Source organism: Coregonus clupeaformis, chromosome 30 (genome assembly GCF_020615455.1).
Source record: "Coregonus clupeaformis isolate EN_2021a chromosome 30, ASM2061545v1, whole genome shotgun sequence".
Taxonomy (NCBI): Eukaryota; Metazoa; Chordata; class Actinopteri; order Salmoniformes; family Salmonidae; genus Coregonus; species Coregonus clupeaformis.
This window is the reverse complement of record NC_059221.1, coordinates 29756962-29774882: the sequence shown is the minus strand read 5'-3', so window position 1 is coordinate 29774882 and position 17921 is coordinate 29756962. Positions and strand designations below refer to the sequence as shown.

General features: G+C 43.1%; 1 protein-coding gene across 5 annotated transcripts in view; it reads left to right on the top strand.

The window, feature by feature from the left end:
• The window catches only part of LOC121545590 (histone deacetylase 7), a 60045-nt gene extending 43458 nt beyond the window's left edge, over positions 1-16587 (top strand). For 4 of the 5 annotated variants that reach the window (XM_041856247.1, XM_041856246.1, XM_041856250.1 and 1 more), the window contains exons 9-26: positions 359-460; positions 638-809; positions 1160-1362; positions 1574-1774; positions 3118-3328; positions 3601-3734; positions 4093-4213; positions 5698-5747; positions 5930-6037; positions 6151-6206; positions 6546-6633; positions 6949-7068; positions 7295-7392; positions 8657-8775; positions 12140-12273; positions 13247-13328; positions 14495-14633; positions 14788-16587. In XM_041856247.1, coding sequence (XP_041712181.1) covers positions 359-460; positions 638-809; positions 1160-1362; positions 1574-1774; positions 3118-3328; positions 3601-3734; positions 4093-4213; positions 5698-5747; positions 5930-6037; positions 6151-6206; positions 6546-6633; positions 6949-7068; positions 7295-7392; positions 8657-8775; positions 12140-12273; positions 13247-13328; positions 14495-14633; positions 14788-14830 — 2181 coding nt within the window. In that variant the 3' untranslated portion in view covers positions 14831-16587. The remainder of the gene's footprint in view (positions 1-358; positions 461-637; positions 810-1159; positions 1363-1573; positions 1775-3117; positions 3329-3600; positions 3735-4092; positions 4214-5697; positions 5748-5929; positions 6038-6150; positions 6207-6545; positions 6634-6948; positions 7069-7294; positions 7393-8656; positions 8776-12139; positions 12274-13246; positions 13329-14494; positions 14634-14787) is intronic. The other variant, XM_041856248.1, reaches the window with a different exon arrangement.
• Positions 16588-17921: the final 1334 nt, after the last annotated feature.

Genomic DNA, 17921 nt, shown 5'->3' with positions numbered 1-17921 from the left:
AGATGTTTCCACTTCACAATAACAGCACTTACACTTGACAAACTGACTTGTTGGAAAGGTGGCATCCTATGACAGCGCCACGTTGACAGTCACTGAGCTCTTCGTTCAGTAAGGCCATTCTACTGCCAATGTTTGTCTATGGAGATTGCATGGCTGTGTGCACGATTTTATACACCTGTCAGTAACGGGTGTGGCTGAAATAGCCGAATCCACTAATTTGAAGGGATGTTCACATACTTCTGTATATATAGTGTGCATATACAGTACACACAAGGCCTGTGCCTGCTGAGTTACCTATCAGGTTTGAGAGTAAACAGTCTAGTCAATGTAGTTGAATTCATGTTGTGTGTGTCTTCAGGCCCAGAGACTGCTGCTCCAGGATGGGTCTCTAGCCCACTTCACCGTCCAGAGTTCCTCTGCCCTACCCACCATCACCCTGGGCCTGCCAGCCAACGCCAGGGTAAGCATATCACACAACTTTATGAAAAATACTTTTAGATGTTATAAATTCAAGGTATTATTATTATTATTATTATTATGTTGAGATAGAGACATGGTAAAAAACAACAACACTAAGACTCGTCTTTGATAGCAACAAGATAACTTATTGCCACTTTATATGTGTGTATGTGTTCAGAGTGATGGAGACTTGTCCCCTCTGAAGGTGGGCCGGGTGCCTATGGTGGCGGGAGGCCAGTCTGTCTACCTTCCCCTGGGGATGGAGGGGCAGAGTGGGTCGCTGTCGCCCCACCTCCAGCCTGTCCTCATCCTGGAGCCCTCCAGACTAGTCCATACCCCCATGCTCGCTGGTGAGACACACCACAGCATTCACATACAATGCTGGCTGGCTTGCAAAAGTTTGACTTCCAATAAACATTGCCTTTATATGCAGCAGTGAAAATTCATTTTTCATGTATTTTGAATTTGACATAGAACAGGAGAAGTTCTTGCCAGGAATGTGTTCCTTATAAAAGTCTTACACAATACACAATTGCTATGCTGGATTCTGTAGGCATTATCGCTTTTCTCTAGCCTCCTGTGAAAGAGCTAAGAAGAAAAGGTTTATTCTGCCACCAGAGGTATCGTGGCACCGCCACCTAGTGGCCTTGACAAATAGTCAGATTTACAGCCATAATCTCCCTGTCTCCTCATGTCTCAGTTCCAGGCCTGGGCCCCGTGCCGCTGCAGTTTGCCCCGCAGATGGATTGTCTGGCCCCGGGAGGGGGCCCTCACAAGCCCCTGAGCCGGACCCGCTCAGAGCCCCTGCCCCAGAGCCCCAGATCCCTACACCCCCATCTGCTGCAACAGCACCACAACAGCCAACTACTGGAGAGAATTAAACAGCAGACACACCTGGGCAAGGTGAGTGACTTACCGACCTTCACAAATCCCTCTTTTCTCACACATACTCTCATACTCACTCATACTCTGTTGTAATGGATTATAGATTTTTGTACAATCCAAGGATGGTTTCATCTGTCAGCAGCTATCTTTTTGGAAAATAATTAATTGATTTGAATGGAGTTGGATGAATAAATCTAAATGGATCAATAATTCTGTGTGTGTGTTCCAGCTGATGTCTAAATCCAGTGAGAAGCCTCGGCTCAGACAGATCCCCTCAGAGGACATGGACTCTGAGGAGGTGGGGCCAATGCCCAGCGACACCTATCAGGGCCGAGCACGGGTAGAGTCACTGAGGGAGGTGGAGCCTGTGTCTGATTTGGACAGCCAGGGAGAACAGATCAATCTACAACACACACTCATACTCAACCAGGTAAGATACAGACTCATACTCAACCAGGTAAGATACAGACACACAGATGATAGAGGACCACTAATAGAATATGCCTTCCCTGAACTTCCAGCAGAGGGCAGCAAAGGGTTTATTTTCTTTCTTCACGCTTCATGCAGGATTGACTTAACTTTACTTTCTGCGTTTATAGATTCCTGTGGGTTGAAAATCACAACAACACTCAACATCTCTCGCTCTCTCTGTCTCTCTCTCTATGTCTTTCTCTCTCTGTCTCTCTCTCTCTCTCTGTCTCTCTCTCTCTCTGTCTCTTTAACTCTACCCACATGTACATATTACCTCAATTACCTCGACTAGCCGGTGCCCCCGCACATTGACTCTGCACCGGTACCCCCCCGTATATAGCCTCCCTACTGTTATTTTATTTTACTGCTGCTCTTTAGTTATTTGCTTTTATTTTTTTTGCTTAACACTTTTTTTATTTGTTTTACTTTGCATTGTTGGTTAAGGGCTTGTAAGTAAGAATTTCACTGTAATGTCTACACCTGTTGTATTCGGCGCATGTGGCAAATAACATTTGATTTGAATTGTCTCTCTCTCTGGCTCTCTCTCTCTCTGGCTCTCTCTCTCTCTGTCTTTCTCTATCTCTGGCTCTCTGTCTTTCTCTGTCTCTCTCTCTCTCTGTCGCTCTCTCTGTCGCTCTCTCTGTCGCTCTCTCTCTCTGTCTCTCGGTCTCTCGGTCTCTCTCTCTGTCTGCCTGCCTGTCTGTCTGCCTGCCTGTCTGTCTGTCTGTCTGTCTGTCTGTCTGTCTGTCTGTCTGTCTGTCTGTCTGTCTGTCTGTCTGTCTCTCTCTCTCTCTGTCTCTGTCTGTCTGTCTGTCTGTCTGTCTGTCTGTCTGTCTCTCTCTCTCTCTGTCTGTCTGTCTGTCTGCCTGCCTGCCTGCCTGTCTGTCTGTCTTTCTCTCTCTCTTTCTCTGTCTGTCTCTCTCTCTGTCTCTGTCTGTCTGTCTGTCTGTCTGTCTGTCTGTCTGTCTCTCTCTCTCTCTCTGTCTGTCTGTCTGTCTGTCTGTCTGTCTTTCTCTCTCTCTTTCTCTGTCTCTCTCTCTCTGTCTCTGTCTCTCTCTCTCTCTCTCTCTCTCTCTCTCTCTCTCTCTCTCTCTCTCTCTCTCTCTCTCTCTCTCTCTCTCTCTCTCTCTCTCTCTCTCTCTCTCTCTCTCTCTCTCTCTCTCTCTCTCTCTCTCTCTCTCTCTCTCTCTCTCTCTCTCTCTCTCTCTCTCTCTCTCTCTCTCTCTGGCTCTCATTTTCTCTCTGGCTCTCATTTTCTCTCTTGCTCTCATTTTCTCTCTTGCTCCCACTATCTCTCTCTAGTCGTTGCTATGGGAGAAACAGAAACAGCTGCAGCAGTTGCGTCGGCAGACAGCCCACATGGAGACACTGGCGGTACCCATGATGCTTGGCGGTGCCCACCGGCCCCTCTCCCGTACCCAGTCCTCACCAGCCTCCACCTCCCTCACGCTGCCAGACAAGCCCCTGCCAATACCCGCCCCAGAACCACATAGCAAACCACGCTTCACCACTGGTAAAAAGTTAACCACAGAGACTCAGGCACACTGCCACAGTGGGAACCTGTTTAGGTGTAGGTTATTATCCCTACTGTGGCTGTAATTCAATTGATCCAATCTGAGGCCTGGTCAAGGACTGTCTGATAAGATATGGGTAGTAAGCAGTTTATATGCTTATATTCCATCTCTCTTGTTGTGGTTAGATCTGTCTTACAGCTGTTGATGTGGAGGAAACGGGTAGTAATCGCTGGAAATACTAACATTAATGTGTGTCTCTGTTTGGTTGCAGGCCTGGTTTATGACTCTCAGATGCTGAAGCACCAGTGCACATGTGGTGACAACAGCAGCCACCCAGAGCATGCTGGGAGGATCCAAAGTATCTGGTCACGTCTCCAGGAGAGAGGTCTCAGGGGCCAGTGTGAGGTACATAGACCACCGTTTTTATCTCCTTTTTCTTTACCTACCCACTGGGCACACTGGTTGAATCAACGTTATTTCCATGTAATTTCAATGAAATCACGTTTGACCAACGTGGAATAGACGTTGAATTGACATCTGTGCCCAGTGGGTAGACTCAAGGGACAAACGTTACCTTTTAATTTGTAGCCATATTCAATATTGATAGGCGTAGTTGTGTCCTAGTTGTCTCTTACTAAATCGTCCAGTGTCTGCTCTAAATCTGGTCCATCTTCCCCCATACAGTATGAAAATGTATGCACTAACTGTAAGTCGCTCTGGATAAGAGCGTCTGCTAAATGACTAAAATGTAAATGTAATACAGACTATCCGGGGTAGAAAGGCCACTCTGGAGGAGCTGCAGTCGGTCCATTCAGAGCGTCATGTCCTGCTGTACGGCACCAACCCACTCAACCGCCTCAAACTGGACAACCGCAAGCTGGCCGGTACGTCCTCACTAAAGACTTAATGATGTTTTCATATAATCTGTCATGCCAATCTTATGCCAGGGCCCCTTGTATAACTGGCAACAGTTAAGTAAAGCTACTCTCTTTGGTGTCCCTAGTAAGTAGGGACTTGCCTTTGGTTAATGACTCTAATGGTATAGTATTGATGGCACTTTGGAATCCCTTACGTTTATCAGTCAACTCATTAGTATATTTACAGTTTTGTCAATCCCGTACAAGCATTTTTTGGAACAAACAGAACTCTGTGGCCTTTTACAAAACAGTACATAAATGCATTCATCAAAACTATATTATACTGTCACAATTGCAAATACATTCATCAAAAGAACACAACTGCCTGCAAAAAGATTAACGCAACCATACTTATCTCTTCAGTCCAAGCAGACAAAACTGAAAGTTAGTCTGTCTTTTAAAAATCCCAGTAGATCAATATATTTTCTTTGCAGTCACTAAATAATGACGATCCAAATTAATAAAACTCTCCAAAGGTGCAGAATTATGGGAAATTACTCTCCTTTTATGCAGATTTCACCAAACAATTTCATACACATCAAATCAAATATTATTCCATGTATTGAATACAAAGGCTGGTTTGCTCATAGTTTTGTAGACTTTCCATTGGCGAACGGAAACACAATCCACAATAGAAATAAGAAAAGGTGAATACAATGGAGGAACACAACTGATATGAATGAGGCCTCAATCCAGACCAAAGCAAAGGATAATGGAAGGTCACAATAATGGAGATGATTACTTAGGAGTAAGCCAAAGTTACTTAGAAGTAACCCAACTTCATTCTCTGTATCTCTGCATGTCTGCAATATTGTAAAAAATCATAAAAATTAGACAGTCCCCAATGCCTAGATCCTTCCACATATTGTACACGGTATGACACTGATGGGATGGTTTAGAATGTCATGCAGTAGTATTTACTGATTGCTGGAAACAATGAACACAGTTGCACACATTTCTCTTCAAATCAAATCAAATGTTGTTTGCCACATGCGCCGAATACAACAGGTGTAGACCTTACAGTGAAATGCTTACTTACAAGCCCTTAACCAACAATGAAAAAATAAATAAAACATGTACATGTGGTAGTGTTAAAGTGACTATGCATAGATAATAAACAGAGTAGGAGCAGCTAAAAGAGGGGGTGGGGTGGGGTGGGGTGGGGAGGTCTAAGAAATGGGGGCCTAAGATATGCAAGTCAGGTACAAAGGCAATAAAATGATCAGAAGATCTATAAATGTATTTCAGAATTTGATCATTGCTGTTCTGCTATAGATACATTTCAATACAGATCCAAAAATTGCTTCTATGCGACTGAGAAACTGTAAGATGTAATTTCAGTGATGGTACACAGACAAACAGTAATGTCAGATGCTAATAAAATGATATGAAAAGGAGCTGTTAACACTGATTATTTGTGATGAATAAAACCACTCATTGTTCTCCCACAGGCATTCTCTCTCAAAGGATGTTTGTGATGCTGCCATGCGGAGGAGTGGGGGTAAGTGAGAGGCCCAATGCACACACACATGCACGCACACACATTTTCCATGGAAATAAAAACACTACACCTGATCCAAATAGCATGTTAGCAGATTCTAAACACATACTTATGACTGGTTCCTTCAAGCTTGGCAGTTGTTCTGTCCTGTCACTCACCCTCGTGTTGTTTTTGATTGGCAGGTGGACAATGACACAATCTGGAATGAGTCTCATACTTCAACGGCATCGCGCATGGCTGCAGGCAGTGTCACAGAGCTGGCCTTCAGAGTGGCCAAGGGAGAGCTCAAGGTAAGACACAGAGATCTGTAATCCCCATCAAATCACACTCCAGACTGCCTCAGGCAACTTGAGAAAGAATACTGAATGATAATGTTTTATTTTGTTTGACCGTTTCTCTCCAGAATGGCTTTGCAGTGGTGAGGCCCCCAGGCCACCATGCTGATCCCTCCAACCCAATGTAAGTCTGTCTCATATTCTCATATCTAATGTCTGTTTTTGTTTGTGTGTTGTTTTTCGTGTGTACTATATTGCTTGTGGTGGTGCTTGCCCAGGCTAACCACAGTGGGCTCTGCTGAGCGTTGCAGCGTCAGCACGCTGTCTGATGAAAGATATTTATGGGCTGATAGTGAAGCTGGGAAGGAGAAGAACAGACAGAAGATTTATGCCTCTCCTCTCCTATTGGTGTGCTGAGTCGGCTCCTAGGAATTTCAAAATTTTTCTTTGTATCCTAACCACTATCATATTGTATTGCTAATGTCTGTTTCTCTGCCTTTCCTCCACCCATCCCTCCCTCCAGGGGTTTCTGCTATTTCAACTCGGTGGCCATTGCAGCCAAGCAGCTCCAACAAAAACTGAGTGCCAACAAGATCCTCATCGTTGACTGGGTAAGGGACTACAGTTACAGTGGCTGTAGCATTAACAGTAGCAACACTATTTGTGTTGGTGGTATCCTCATCTCAGTTGACTTACTACTGTTTTGACAATAACTACAGTATTTAGTATGACCCTTATGATATACTGTATACACATGAAAACATGTATGAGTACATGTATGTATACACATGTATACACATGTGAGTTCTGTCTCACATTGCTTATTTGTTACTATTGGTCAGGTCTAGGATATGACATCAAATAAGCCAGCAGTTATATGATTTAATGTAACCAAATCTTCTCTTCCATCTCTGTCCTGTTTCTAGGATGTTCACCATGGTAATGGAACCCAGGAAGTGTTTTACAATGATCCCAGTGTGCTGTATATCTCACTACATCGCTATGACGACGGAAACTTCTTCCCTGGCAGCGGGGGGCCAGCTGAGGTAAGTGACATCATTGGATCAGCTCTACACGGGGCATTCTGCCAGTAGGACAATGGGCATGACATCAAGAGAAGCTCAAAAAGCTAGCTAGGTTCCAAAGTTACAGTGGACAGATGTCTGCTCAAGGGTTTTAGTGTGTTGTGCCTCTAGCACCTCTGTTATTGACCGCATCTCCATGGAGAATGCATTGTCTCAGTAGGTCTCTCTGTGTGTGCCTGTGTTGTAGGTGGGATCTGGTGCTGGGGAAGGCTTCAATGTCAACGTGGCCTGGACTGGAGGTCTGGACCCTCCTATGAGTGATGCTGAGTACATCGCTGCTTTTAGGTAAGACAGCTCCGACCATGGTCCTTTCTGGTTTAAACATGATTGTCCACCCGTCCCAATTTCTGTAACTATGCAGTCTTAACTTGTCACTTTCTAGAAAGGACCCCCTTCTCCCCTCATACTGTATTGACTGTATTTTGATTGAAGTGCAAAAACTCTGACGCACTTCTGAATCCCAGTCATTTGAAGTGCATGTGTACGGTCCCAATTTTCAATGTTTTATGTGTGATATTAAATTGTCTCCAGGTTTGGTGGTTGTTGTATTAAACAGACATTTCACTGCCACTTCCTCCATGGCACTTAATTGCCACCGGTGGGTGGTTCAGGTTCTAATGAAGTCTCTGTATTTTGGTTAGGTCGGCTGTCTGGTGGCAACTGTAGGAAACTGTGGCAACCACAGACAGTGGTGGGTGGGCTCCACCTCTAAGCCAGCATAACAAAATGAGAATGACAAGATTGTACTGGAAAAGTTTCAACAAAAGTTTTTAACTTCAACGTAATAAGAAACCAGAGTTTAATATTGCTATTATACCTTCCTTTTCCCCCCAGTAGTACACCACCCTTGGAAATAATAATAATTCCTCTGTTTTTGAATCTGAAAAGACACCACCATTTTGTTTGTTGGTGAAATGTTCTCAGTCAGTTTCTCTAAACTCCAGAGGTAGGGAATGCACCCCCACCCCCACCACCTCCCTGTCTCCTCTGTCTCATTCCTGTTCTCCTCTTATCCCTACCTCTCCTTCCCTCGCTCTGATTGATCTTTAATGAGCCCTCTCCCTCTCGCTCTTGTTCTCCCTGTAGTCGGTCTATAGCCGGGCTCACAGGGGAGTATGGGAGGTTTTATTGGTCTGCAGGGGAGGCAGGGTTGGTTAGTGTGGTGGGGAGTGGGGGGGTCTGGGCTGGAGGAATCCAAACGCAGGATAATGAACCCAAATGGATCCCAGATGGCAGGCTGTCAGTGACGTGAGGAGAGTGACAAGCTCCAAATGGGAACCAGACGTGCCTATGGAGGCTTTGAACTCGGGCGGCAGCAGAGATGCCTGCGTTAGCTCCCTCGCTAGCTAGCGGCCCTGCTCTGTTCTGTGCTGTGCTGGTTGACTCTCTGACAGAGAGGGGTGGTTGACGCCAGCACAGAAAACAACAGGAGGCCCCGGCAGCTCAACCTCAACCCTGCTCTCTTCACTGTCATTAACAGCCAGACAGTGCTGTTTGTGGAGTAAATATTGTCGATGTGTTGTTGAAATATTGTTGTTTCTCCCTGCAGGACGGTGGTGATGCCCATAGCTCAGGAGTTCTCCCCTGACGTGGTCCTGGTCTCCTCAGGGTTCGATGCAGCAGAGGGACACCCTGCACCTCTAGGGGGTTACAAGGTCACCGCCAAATGTAAGCAAGGCTTTCCTCAAACACACTTTCCTCAAACAGTACACGTTAGACCATGAGCTAGCTTATACAGTGGTTTTATAGCTGTGCTAGTTAGTTCTTGATAAATAGAAGGTAAGACATTTATAAGCCTTGACCTGGTACACACTGACCTGGTTGCATCACTGTGTTAGTGTTGTAAATGTGTGTCTTTATGGATTTATGTGAATCTGTGCTGTAAATATCATAAAGATTGATGCATGCCTTCAGAAAGTATTAATACCCCTTGACTTATTCCACATTTAGTTGTGTTACAGCCTGAATTCAAAATTGATTAAATAATTTTTTTCTCTCACCTATCTACACAACATACCCCATAATGACAAAGCGAAAACATGTTTTTGGACATTTTTGCAAATGTATTGAAAATGAAATACAGAAATATCTCATTTGCATAAGTATTCACACCCCTGAGTCAATACAACCTTTGGTAGCGATTACAGCTGTGAGTCTTTCTGGGTAGGTTTCTAAGAGCTTTGCACACCTGGATTGCACAATATTTGCACATTATTATTTTAAAAATTCTTCAAGCTCTGTCAAGTTGGTTGTTGATCATTGTTAGACAGCCATTTTCAATTATTGCCATAGATTTTCAAGCCGATTGTAGTCAAAACTGTAACTAGGCCAGGAACATTAAATATCCTCTTGGTACAGTGAGGGAAAAAAGTATTTGATCCCCTGCTGATTTTATACGTTTGCCCACTGACAAAGAAATGATCAGTCTATAATTTTAATGGTAGGTTTATTTGAACAGTGAGAGACAGAATAACAACAAAAAAATCCAGAAAAACGCATGTCAAAAATGTTATAAATTTATTTGCATTTTAATGAGGGAAATAAGTATTTGACTCCCTCTCAATCAGAAAGATTTCTGACTCCCAGGTGTCTTTTATACAGGTAACGAGCTGAGATTAGGAGCACACTCTTAAAGGGAGTGCGCCTAATCTCAGCTTGTTAACTGTATAGAAGACACCTGTCCACAGAAGCAATCAATCAATCAGATTCCAAACTCTCCACCATGGCCAAGACCAAAGAGCTCTCCAAGGATGTCAGGGACAAGATTGTAGACCTACACAAGGCTGGAATGGGCTACCAGACCATTGCCAAGCAGCTTGGTGAGAAGGTGACAACAGTTGGTGCGATTATTTGCAAATGGAAGAAACACAAAATAACTGTCAATCTCCCTTGGCCTGGGGCTACATGCAAGATCTCACCTCAATGATCATGAGAATGGTGAGGAATCAGCCCAGAACTACATGGGAGGATCTTGTCAATGATCTCAAGGCAGCTGGAACCATAGTCACCAAGAAAACAATTGGTAACACACTATGCCGTGAAGGACTGAAATCCTGCAGCGCCCGCAAGGTCCCCCTGCTCAAGAAAGCACATATACATGCCCGTCTGAAGTTTGCCAATGAACATCTGAATGATTCAGAGGAGAACTGGGTGAAGGTGTTGTGGTCAGATGAGACCAAAATGGAGCTCTTTGGCATCAACTCAACTCGCCGTGTTTGGAGGAGGAGGAATGCTGCCTATGACCCCAAGAACACCATCCCCATCGTCAAACATGGAGGTGGAAACATTATGCTTTGGGGGTGTTTTTCTGCTAAGGGGACAGGACAACTTCACCGCATCAAAGGGACGATGGACTGGGCCATGTACCGTCAAATCTTGGGTGAGAACCTCCTTCCCTCAGCCAGGGCATTGAAAATGGGTTGTGGATGGGTATTCCAGCATGAAAATGACCCAAAACACACGGCGAAGGCAACAAAGGAGTGGTTCAAGAAGAAGCACATTAAGGTCCTGGAGTGGCCTAGCCAGTCTCCAGACCTTAATCCCATAGAAAATCTGTTGCGGGAGCTGAAGGTTCGAGTTGCCAAACGTAAGCCTCGAAACCTTAATGACTTGGAGAAGATCTGCAAAGAGGAGTGGAACAAAATCCCTCCTGAGATGTGTGCAAACCTGGTGGCCAACTACAAGAAACGTCTTACTTCTGTGATTGCCAACAAGGGTTTTGCCACCAAGTACTAAGTCATGTTTTGCAGAGGGGTCAAATACTTATTTCCCTCATTAAAATGCAAATCAATTTATAAATTTTTTTGACATGCGTTTTTTCTGGATTCTTTTGTTGTTATTCTGTCTCTCACTGTTCAAATAAACCTACCATTAAAATTATAGACTGATCATGTCTTTGTCAGTGGGCAAACGTACAAAATCAGCAGGGGATCAAATACTTTTTTCCCTCACTGTCAGTAACTCCAATGTATATTTGGCCATGTGTTTTAGGTTATTGTCCTGCTGAAAGGTGAATTTGTCTCCCAGTGTCTGTTGGAAAGCAGACTGAACCGTTTCTTTTTATCCTGAAAAACTCCCTAGACCTTGCCGATGACAAGCATACCTATAACATGATGCAGCCACCACCATTTTCGAAAATATGAAGAGTGGTATGCAGTGATGTGTTGGATTTGCCCCAAACATAATGCTTTTTATTCAGGACATAAAGTTAATTTCTTTGCCACATTTTGTTCAGTTTTACTTTTTTAATTTTCTTAAAACTGCATTGTTGGTTAAGGGTTTGTTAGTAGGCATTTCACGGTAAGGTCTACACCTGTTGTATTCGGCGCGGTGACAAATATATTTTATTTGATTTTTTTATTTGTATATTTGTAGTAAATGGGTGGATTGATACACCATCCAAAGTGTAATTATTAACTTCACCATGCTCAAAGGGATATTCAATGTCTGCTTTTTGTATTTTTACCCATCTACCCATCTTTGCGAGGCATTGGAAAACCTCCCTGGTCTTTGTGATTGAATCTGTTTTTGAAATGTACTGCTCTACTGAGGGACCTTACAAATAATTGAATGTGTAAGGTACAGAGATGAGGTAGTCATTCAAAAATCATGTTAAACACTATTATTGCACACAGTGTGAGTCCATGCAACTTATTATGTGACTTGTTAAGCAAATGTTTTCCCCTGAACTTATTTTGGCTTGCCAAAACAAAGGGGTTGAATGCTTATTGACTCAAGATATTTCAGCTTTTCATTAAAGAAAATTCCACTTTGACATTATGGGGTATTGTGGTAGGCCAGTGACACAAAATCTCAATTTAATCCATTTTAAATTCAGGCTGTAACACAACAAAATGTGAAAAAAGTCAAGGGGTGTGAATACATTCTGAAGGCACCATGTTGTCAATCTAGAAAAGGAGTTGGCACACATGCCTCATTGAACATGATTTAGGCTAGTTTACATGCAAAGTTTCAGTGCTTAATTGTCCACCACATCCCATATTGACTGTGTTGTTTTCGATGTGTCCATCAGGTTTTGGGTTCCTGACCCGGCAGCTGATGGGTCTGGCTGGAGGCCGGGTGATCATGGCTCTGGAGGGAGGTCACGACCTCACGGCTATCTGCGACGCCTCCGAGGCCTGCGTTAGCGCTCTACTGGGCATTGAGGTGAGAGACTGGTTTAATGTGCATTAAAGCAGTTTATAAACTACTTTTAAACCCCTTCATAAATCATGTTACGTATACCATAAAGGTTTATGTGAAGTCTATACCCTCATAAGGAATATTCAATCATATACAGTGCATTCGGAAAGTATTCAGACCCCTTGACTTTTTCCACATTTTGTTACGTTACAGCCTTATTCTAAAATTAATCAATCTACTCACAATACACCATAATGACAAAGCGAAAACAGGTTTTTAGAAGTTTTGGCAAATGTATTAAAAATAAAAAACAGAAATAAGTATTCAGACCCTTTGCTATGAGACTCGAAATTGAGCTCAGGTGCATCCTGTTTCATTGATCATCCTTGAGATGTTTCTACAACTTGATTGGAGTCCACCTGATGGTCACTCTGACAGAGCTCCAGAGTTCCTCTGTGGAGATGGGAGAACCTTCAGAAAGGACAACCATGTCTGCAGCACGCCACAAATCAGGCCTTTATGGTAGAGTGGCCAGACGGAAGCCACTCCTCAGTAAAAGGCACATGACAGCCCGCTTGGAGTTTGCCAAAAGGCACCTAAAGGACTCTGACCCATGAGAAACAAGATTTTCTGGTCTGATGAAACCAAGATGGAACTCTTTGGCCTGAATGCCAAGCGTCACGTCTGGAGGAAACCTGGCACCATCCCTACGGTGAAGCATGGGGGTGGCAGCATCATGCTGTGGGGATGTTTTTCAGCGGCAGGGACTGGGAGACTAGTCAGGATCAAGGGGAAGATGAACATGGCAAAGTACAGAGAGATCCTTGATGAAAATTTTAGAATAAGGCTGTAACGTAACAAAATGTGGAAAAAGTCAAGTGGTCTGAATACTTTCCGAATGCACTGTAAATAAGAGGAAAGGTATTGAGGGCTGGAAAGGAGGATGATGTTGATTAGTGGCCTGATGGTTTCCTCTCCCACTGTGTTGTCCATACAGGAGCCTCTGTCAGAGGAGGTGCTGCTGCAGAAGCCCAATGCAAACAGTGTTTGCTCGCTACAGAGAGTTATACAGATACATGGTGGGTAAACAGTCATTCAACTCCTCTTGTCTCTTTCTTATGCAGTACACCACTGTCCCTCTTTTCCCTCTCTCTCTCTCTCTCTATTCTATTTTTGTCTCTCCCTTTATTCTGGTCTGATCCTAATTATTGTGAAATGCAGAGACTTCCTGAGTACACACAAGGATTTAATACAGTAGGCTACAAGGCTATTAATAATATTGATCTTTCACCATATGGGCCCATATAGTTTGAGGGACTAACTTTTATATCAGTTGGATGATTAGACCTTCTGACTGCAGCCAGTGTGTGTGCTTACTGGCTCTGGTTTAGGCAAAAAACACACAGAATAAACACACATAGGGCAGAATGGGGTAAGTTTAGCCATTTTTTACATTCAGCATCACTACGTCAAAGGGAAATATAGTATTCTTTTAACAAATATATCTACATATATTTCAGGATGTTGTGTATACATGGAAATAATCCAAATATATGTAAGCATAGCTTGTCCCCAAAAAGTGGTCTCTTGACACAACTTACCCCGGGTATGGGGTAAATTGAGCCACGGGACAGGGTAAGTTAAGCCGCCTACTGAATTAAATATTACCGTTATTTTTTTAAACCATGTCTATCTTTATTTCCCAAACACAGTTCAACACAATCACCTTTTTGTTTGTTTTTATTGTTTTAAGCATGGCTTAATACCCAACAAACACTTTTAACATAGGCCCTGTTGTTACCTCATATCCCAGCGATAATGCCATGTATTACGCCTGGGAAGAAAACACTTCAATGGCCATTGTCTCACCTTACCCCAAGGCAAACATTTTGACTATATTAGCCCACACAGCTACAAGGATGCACTTTCATGCTAAGATAAGGACCTATTGAAGCTTATAGAGACCCCAACTGAGGTATAGAACAATCTTAAAATGATCTACTTTGGTTTAGATACAAGCATCATGAAATCTATAACACAATAAATTCATTTGACTTGGTGAAAATCCGTTTTTTGAACCTAACCTTTTCCATGTGGTTTCTTCCTTCACAGACCCCTAAATATTTGGTCAAATGATTCATTTTGTGTTTCCTAGAAAAAAGGGTGGCTCAACTTACCCCTTTGTCTCAATTTACCCCAATCTCTCCTACTGTATAGCCAAAAATATTCTCTGTTTGTTTTTCAGGTCAGTATTGGCAGTCCCTGAAGCCGTTCAGTAGCTCTGTGGGACTGTCCTACCTGAGTGCTCAGAGAAGAGACTGTGAGGAGACTGATGCTGTCAATGCTCTGGCCTCTCTCTCTGTGGGGGTCCTGACCAGCAAGAGGTACGACAGGAGCACCTGTACCCAAACACTCCTAAACACTCTCAAACACTCCCAAACACTCTCACAGTAAAGGGCAGACTCCCCTGTACAGTACTGTACAAATATGATGCATGATGCTTTTCCTAACTATCTTCTCTATGTGTTTTCCCCCCAGCCTCCCTGACGAGCCTATGGAGCATGACGACGACTCCATGTAAAATATGCTGACTTTTGACCTCAGAGACCTCTCCTTCAGGACGTCCCAATAGCCTTGGAGATCCTGCGCTGTCACACGACGAGGGGGAGGAGGGTAGATTGTGGAGATCTGCCTTAACCAATGAGACCTTAAAGCCACCCAGTGCCTCAAAGACCACTGTCCATTCTCCTCAGACTCTATGCAGCACAACTTAACACAGCGAAGAGTGAACTCAACGCAGTGGAACTAATGTGGCCTGCGAAGCCACATCAAAGCCCTGTCAGTGTATATGTGAGATAAAATATGTTCTCTCAAACAACTGATTATTAAATTGACTCTGTCCATGGTCTAGCCCTAGCAAGACAGTCATTTATATTGTGTGTATTCAGAAGGATACGTCCATACCAGCCCTGTGCCGTCATATTGACCACTCTTTGGTATAATAGGTCTTATGGAGGCACTTACAGTAAAGCAATACTTCTCAGCCGTTGCCTTATTTCCCCAGTGTCTGTGATTAATACAGGCCATAGAGACTAAAGGAAGATGTGCCCTTGAAGGAGGGAATACTTAGCACCAGGTCTGTGGGTGTCTGTTGTTGTGTCAGTGAGCATAGCAGACCCCAGTCAGTGGCTCTGAGGATGGCCCTGAACAGACAGGAGGGAGAGATAGAGAGAGAGAGCCTGGAGGGGACCGGCCAGCAACTGTTGAATGGCTCAGTCGGTCCTCGATGATGTCATTAATATTCAGTTTAACCACTAAAAAGGGCCAAAAAGAAGAAGAAATGAAGATATGGATGACTGTGGTTTTCTGTCATTTTTGTTTTTGCACTGCATTCCGTAATGTGAACCGTTGAAAATTCCAAACCTCGGGGAAACTAAAGCTCTAGATTATTTAATTATCTGTTCAACTTTGAAGATTGGAAGATATTGTTGTCCTCTAAAATCCACTCACATTCTAAGAAGAAGACTTATGCATTCTACATTTCTACCGGCATGTATACACAATGACTATTTCTACGAAGTGCATTTGCAAAAAAATCCTGTTTGGCCAGATTGTATTACAAAGACTTTCCACTGCTGTTCATAGACAAATGTCTTTATACATTGTTTGCATGGACACACACAAACACACACACTCAGAAAGGCATTGTAGACATGCATGCTATTTCCCTTCATGTCTTACCACTGACATAATGAGGACCAAAATTACTCCTGTCTCGAGGATATATAGTATACAAACTGGATGAACTGAAACAATTAAACCAATGAATCTTATGAAGAGCTGAATACCTACCACTGTTTGGAAGGAAATACTAAATCTATGTTCATTCCTAGGCCATTTTATTATTTTATGATGATAGTCAAAGGCTCTAATGCACTTAATGGAGATCTCCCAAAGAAAACTGTCTTAAATATGTCTGCAGTGTGACTGTATTACTGCAGTTGGACCAGTGTGGTTACCTTGTTACGTTGATGTTTGTTTTTGCAGGACCAGCATTTTGACCTGTGGATAGACATGCATATTATATTGTGTACATTAATTTGACAGTTCAGTTCCCTTGATATTATCCACGTACAGTAATATCAAGCAGAGCTGAATACAGTTAAACTGAGTGTATTATTCTATGTGAAAACCTTCTTTATGGTGTTGCTCTGTTTGTTTCGAGGACCAACCAAAATACTATTACTGTTAGCACTATGGAGATCAGTGGCGGTCAGTGCCGTTTAAGATGAGTGAGGACGTTTTTTTTATTCTCATGCGCATGGCCTTATTTCTATTACAGCATATTGGATGACTGTCATTCATATTCCATTCCGCCAGTTCAATGTAACAGCGATAGGTTTAGGCTACTACATGATACTCAAATGTTCCTATACCCATCATGAGGTTGCTACAAACTAGCCTATGAATTAAAGTTTACAACGTAGGTGCACACAGGTCGAGAGAAACATTTGAGGTGACAGACCGTGACACATTCAATGCCGCCTTGCACACTCTTGCCTGCATCTAGCTGATCTAGGGTGTAATCATTAGTCCAACAGTTGCAAACAAGAGTTTCTATTGGACAAATTCAGGTATGTTTATCCCCATTTCGTTCCGTTTGCGAAACTTTTCTTCAACAGAATCGGTGGAATGAATACACCCCTGATCACGCGTAAACACAGTTCACTTTCATAGCAGCCACGTTGTATTCCTTCTCGCATCTATGCGCTCTCCTCCTCTCACCTTTTGCCTTCGCTTGTGGACTTCAATGCACAACACATCAGCTGGATGTGACCAGGCAAAAAAAAACGTTCCAAGCCAAACCATGTCATAACTGCTACACACAGCCTACATCGTTGTCACCATATTAGCTAAAGTAACGTCATAGTCAACATAGCTAATATAACTAACGTGTTAGTAAACCCACTACAATTATGCAGTAACGTTACAGTGTACAGTCAGTAAGCAGTTTAGCACTTACACCAGCAGGCCCCGGTGGCAATACATTTGTAAAACCAAAAGCTTACCTTGACTTGGAAGAGTTCAAGTATTGTGTTGGATAGTCATAGCCATCTAGCTAACATAGCATCCCTCTGTTTGAGTAGGCTAAACTAGCTAGCTGCATTTGCTAGCTAAGTAAGTGAAACTGAAAGTAAAAAAAAATGCTTCTCTTTCATTTATGAAGAAATGTATTTGTTCAAAACTGCTCAACTATTGTCTTTCTCTCTTTGAGTCAACTACTCACCACATTTTATGCACTGCAGTGCTAGCTAGCTGTAGCTTATGCTTTCAGTACTAAATTAATTATCTGATCCTTTGATTGGGTGGACAACATGTCAGTTCATGCTGCAAGAGCTCTGATAGGTAGGAGGACATCCTCCGGAAGTTGTCATAATTACTGTGTAAGTCTATGGAAGGGGGTGAGAACTATGACCCTCCTATGTTTTGTATTGAAGTCAATGTACCAAGAGGAGGACGGAAGCTAGCTGTCCTCCGACTACACCATGGTGCTACCCTACAGAGTGCTGTTGAGGCTACTGTAGACCTTCATTGCAAAACAGTGTGTTTTAATAAATGAATATATTTATTATAGTTTTATCTAAAAATGATAACTTTTTTAAATGTTTTAC